Source organism: Humulus lupulus, chromosome 1, assembly GCF_963169125.1.
Source record: "Humulus lupulus chromosome 1, drHumLupu1.1, whole genome shotgun sequence".
Taxonomy (NCBI): domain Eukaryota; kingdom Viridiplantae; phylum Streptophyta; class Magnoliopsida; order Rosales; family Cannabaceae; genus Humulus; species Humulus lupulus.
The window spans coordinates 94,222,681-94,224,766 of record NC_084793.1 but is presented as its reverse complement, the minus strand read 5'-3'; the positions used below and the strand labels follow the sequence as shown (position 1 = coordinate 94,224,766).

At 37.8% G+C, this 2,086-nt stretch overlaps 1 protein-coding gene across 1 annotated transcript; it reads right to left on the bottom strand.

Moving 5' to 3' along the window:
• Positions 1-213: 213 nt before the first annotated feature.
• Positions 214-1,517, bottom strand: LOC133814654 (LOB domain-containing protein 37-like). Its single transcript, XM_062247588.1, has 2 exons — positions 1,154-1,517; positions 214-1,046 (listed from the first exon to the last, which is right to left on the bottom strand). The coding sequence occupies exons 1-2, from the start codon at positions 1,335-1,337 to the stop codon at positions 547-549; spliced, it is 684 nt and encodes a 227-aa protein (XP_062103572.1). The 5' UTR covers positions 1,338-1,517; the 3' UTR covers positions 214-546.
• Between the last annotated feature and the right edge of the window lie 569 nt (positions 1,518-2,086).

The window sequence follows — 2,086 nt, the reverse complement described above, 5'->3', positions numbered from 1 at the left end:
TATATATATATATAGTAGTTTTACTTATTAAGAGGAATTTTAATTAGCCGCAATATACTTTAGTTTAATTTGTTGCATTAACATTCATCTTGTGCATTTCTATCTCATTAAATATTTCTATTGAAAGTTGCTTAATTATTACCATGGACTATTATTATATACTACTCTTATTTGTTTGCATGCATACTCAACTATATTTTAATATAAGAAATATTGAATAATACACTAGCTTTATATTTATTTCAATTTGCTAATAGATCATCATGTTATACATTTGTACTCTAGCAGCTTCTGGTATGATTTGCACAATTGCATGTAGTTGGAGCTTTGTGTGCAATTATACATAAAGGGAAACATATAATGAGAAAAAAGAACAGTACTAGCTACTACTTCCATCACTATATATATTCTTTTTCTTATTCTCAACCAAAAAAGTTTGAAGAAAAACAAAAAATATATCACCGCATTTGGCCAAAAATGAACAAAAAAAAAAAAAGAAAAGAAACAAAAGAGAAATAAAAATGATTACAAAAAAGAGTAATAATTCTACATAAACAATCTAAGAAGCTTAGATCTTTTATGACTTCCTCCATCGCCTAAAAAAGTACTAGAATCCACTGAACTACTGTTCAACGTCGTCGTTTCGGACTCCTCCTCCGACGTCGGCGTCACCGCTCTTCTCTTCTCCACCATTTTAGTCCCGGCCGCCATCAAGCATAGATCTAGATCAGACGGTGATAAAACATACGGGTCTGCCGCATGACGATCATGATCATGAATGCTCTCATCAAAAGTAGCAGTAGTAGTGCTACTGCTGGGCCTTTTCTTGGGCCAACGCCGCCGGGACACCGATGGATGATCAGAGGAGGCGGCGTTGTTATTATCATGAGTCGACTCAGAGAGCGGCCCCAACACGCCGCCGCGAAGAACCGTCTCGACGGCCGCCTGACATACGTGCCAGTTGCCCATCCACAGTAGGCCTACGGCGCCGTTGACCGGGTTCACAGTCCTTCCTACGGCTTCATATAACAGAGATTGGAACAGAGCTGTTTGATGAAAACCCAAAAGCTTAGTTGAATTGTTTGATTTGAGAGAAAACAATTTTCATGAATCCAATAAAAAGAAGATAATTTGTATAGATAAAATAAAATACCAGGGCGCTGGTGTTGTGGGACGGCGGAGATGAAGGACATGAGGCCGGCCCGGCCGAAGAACTTGGCCACGAAGAGAGTGGCATGGGCTTGGGCCTGAGGGGTTTCAATCCATTGGAGACATTCTCGAAGCATACAATTATCACTGCAACCTTTTCGGAGAACTCGGCACCCATTGCAGCTCATTATTCTGATAATCAATAATAATTCTCACATAAATATGTATATTATATATCTTGGTGGGGGCAAAATGGTAATAATCCTCGAGATGAAGATGAGAGAGTGAGAGTGAGAGTGAGAGTGAGAGTGAGAGTGAGATTGGGAGTGAGAGAGCGAATAATTTGACGAGGGGCGAGGCTGAGAAGAACCTTTGTTTTTGCATATATAGAGAGAACAGAAAGGGTACCGTCAATGTGCTGCGGAGAAACTTGAGTTGAGCGAGATTTGTTAAGAACTAACTAGGGTTAAGTTTAACCAATAACAATGGTTGAGTTATATATATACTTCCAAGGAGCTAGGTGAAAGCGGTTCCGGGTTTCCACACAAGGGCTGATCGTGCACAAATATTAATGTGATCATCATCTTGTTCTCGCATTCTCCACCGTCTGATTCCTCTTCAATTGAGGAAAACAATGATCGTATCTATGTCTGTCTATACGAGATTCTTGTTCTCTTTCTTTATATCTCATCTCCTTAATTGGAGACTCCGAAGCCCAATAACAATAATAATAATAACAGTACTACAAAGGACTTCTCAATTTTCTAAGTTTCTATCCTTTCACTTGTTTTATTTTTCTGAATTAAATAATGGAAGTTGGTCATATAGTTTTTGTGAATTATTGTTTTCATTTTTCCTTAAAAAAAAATGTATATGTATTGTTTTCCTTTTTTCAGAAGGAAGGGATTTTTTTTTAAACATCCAGTAGTAAATAAGG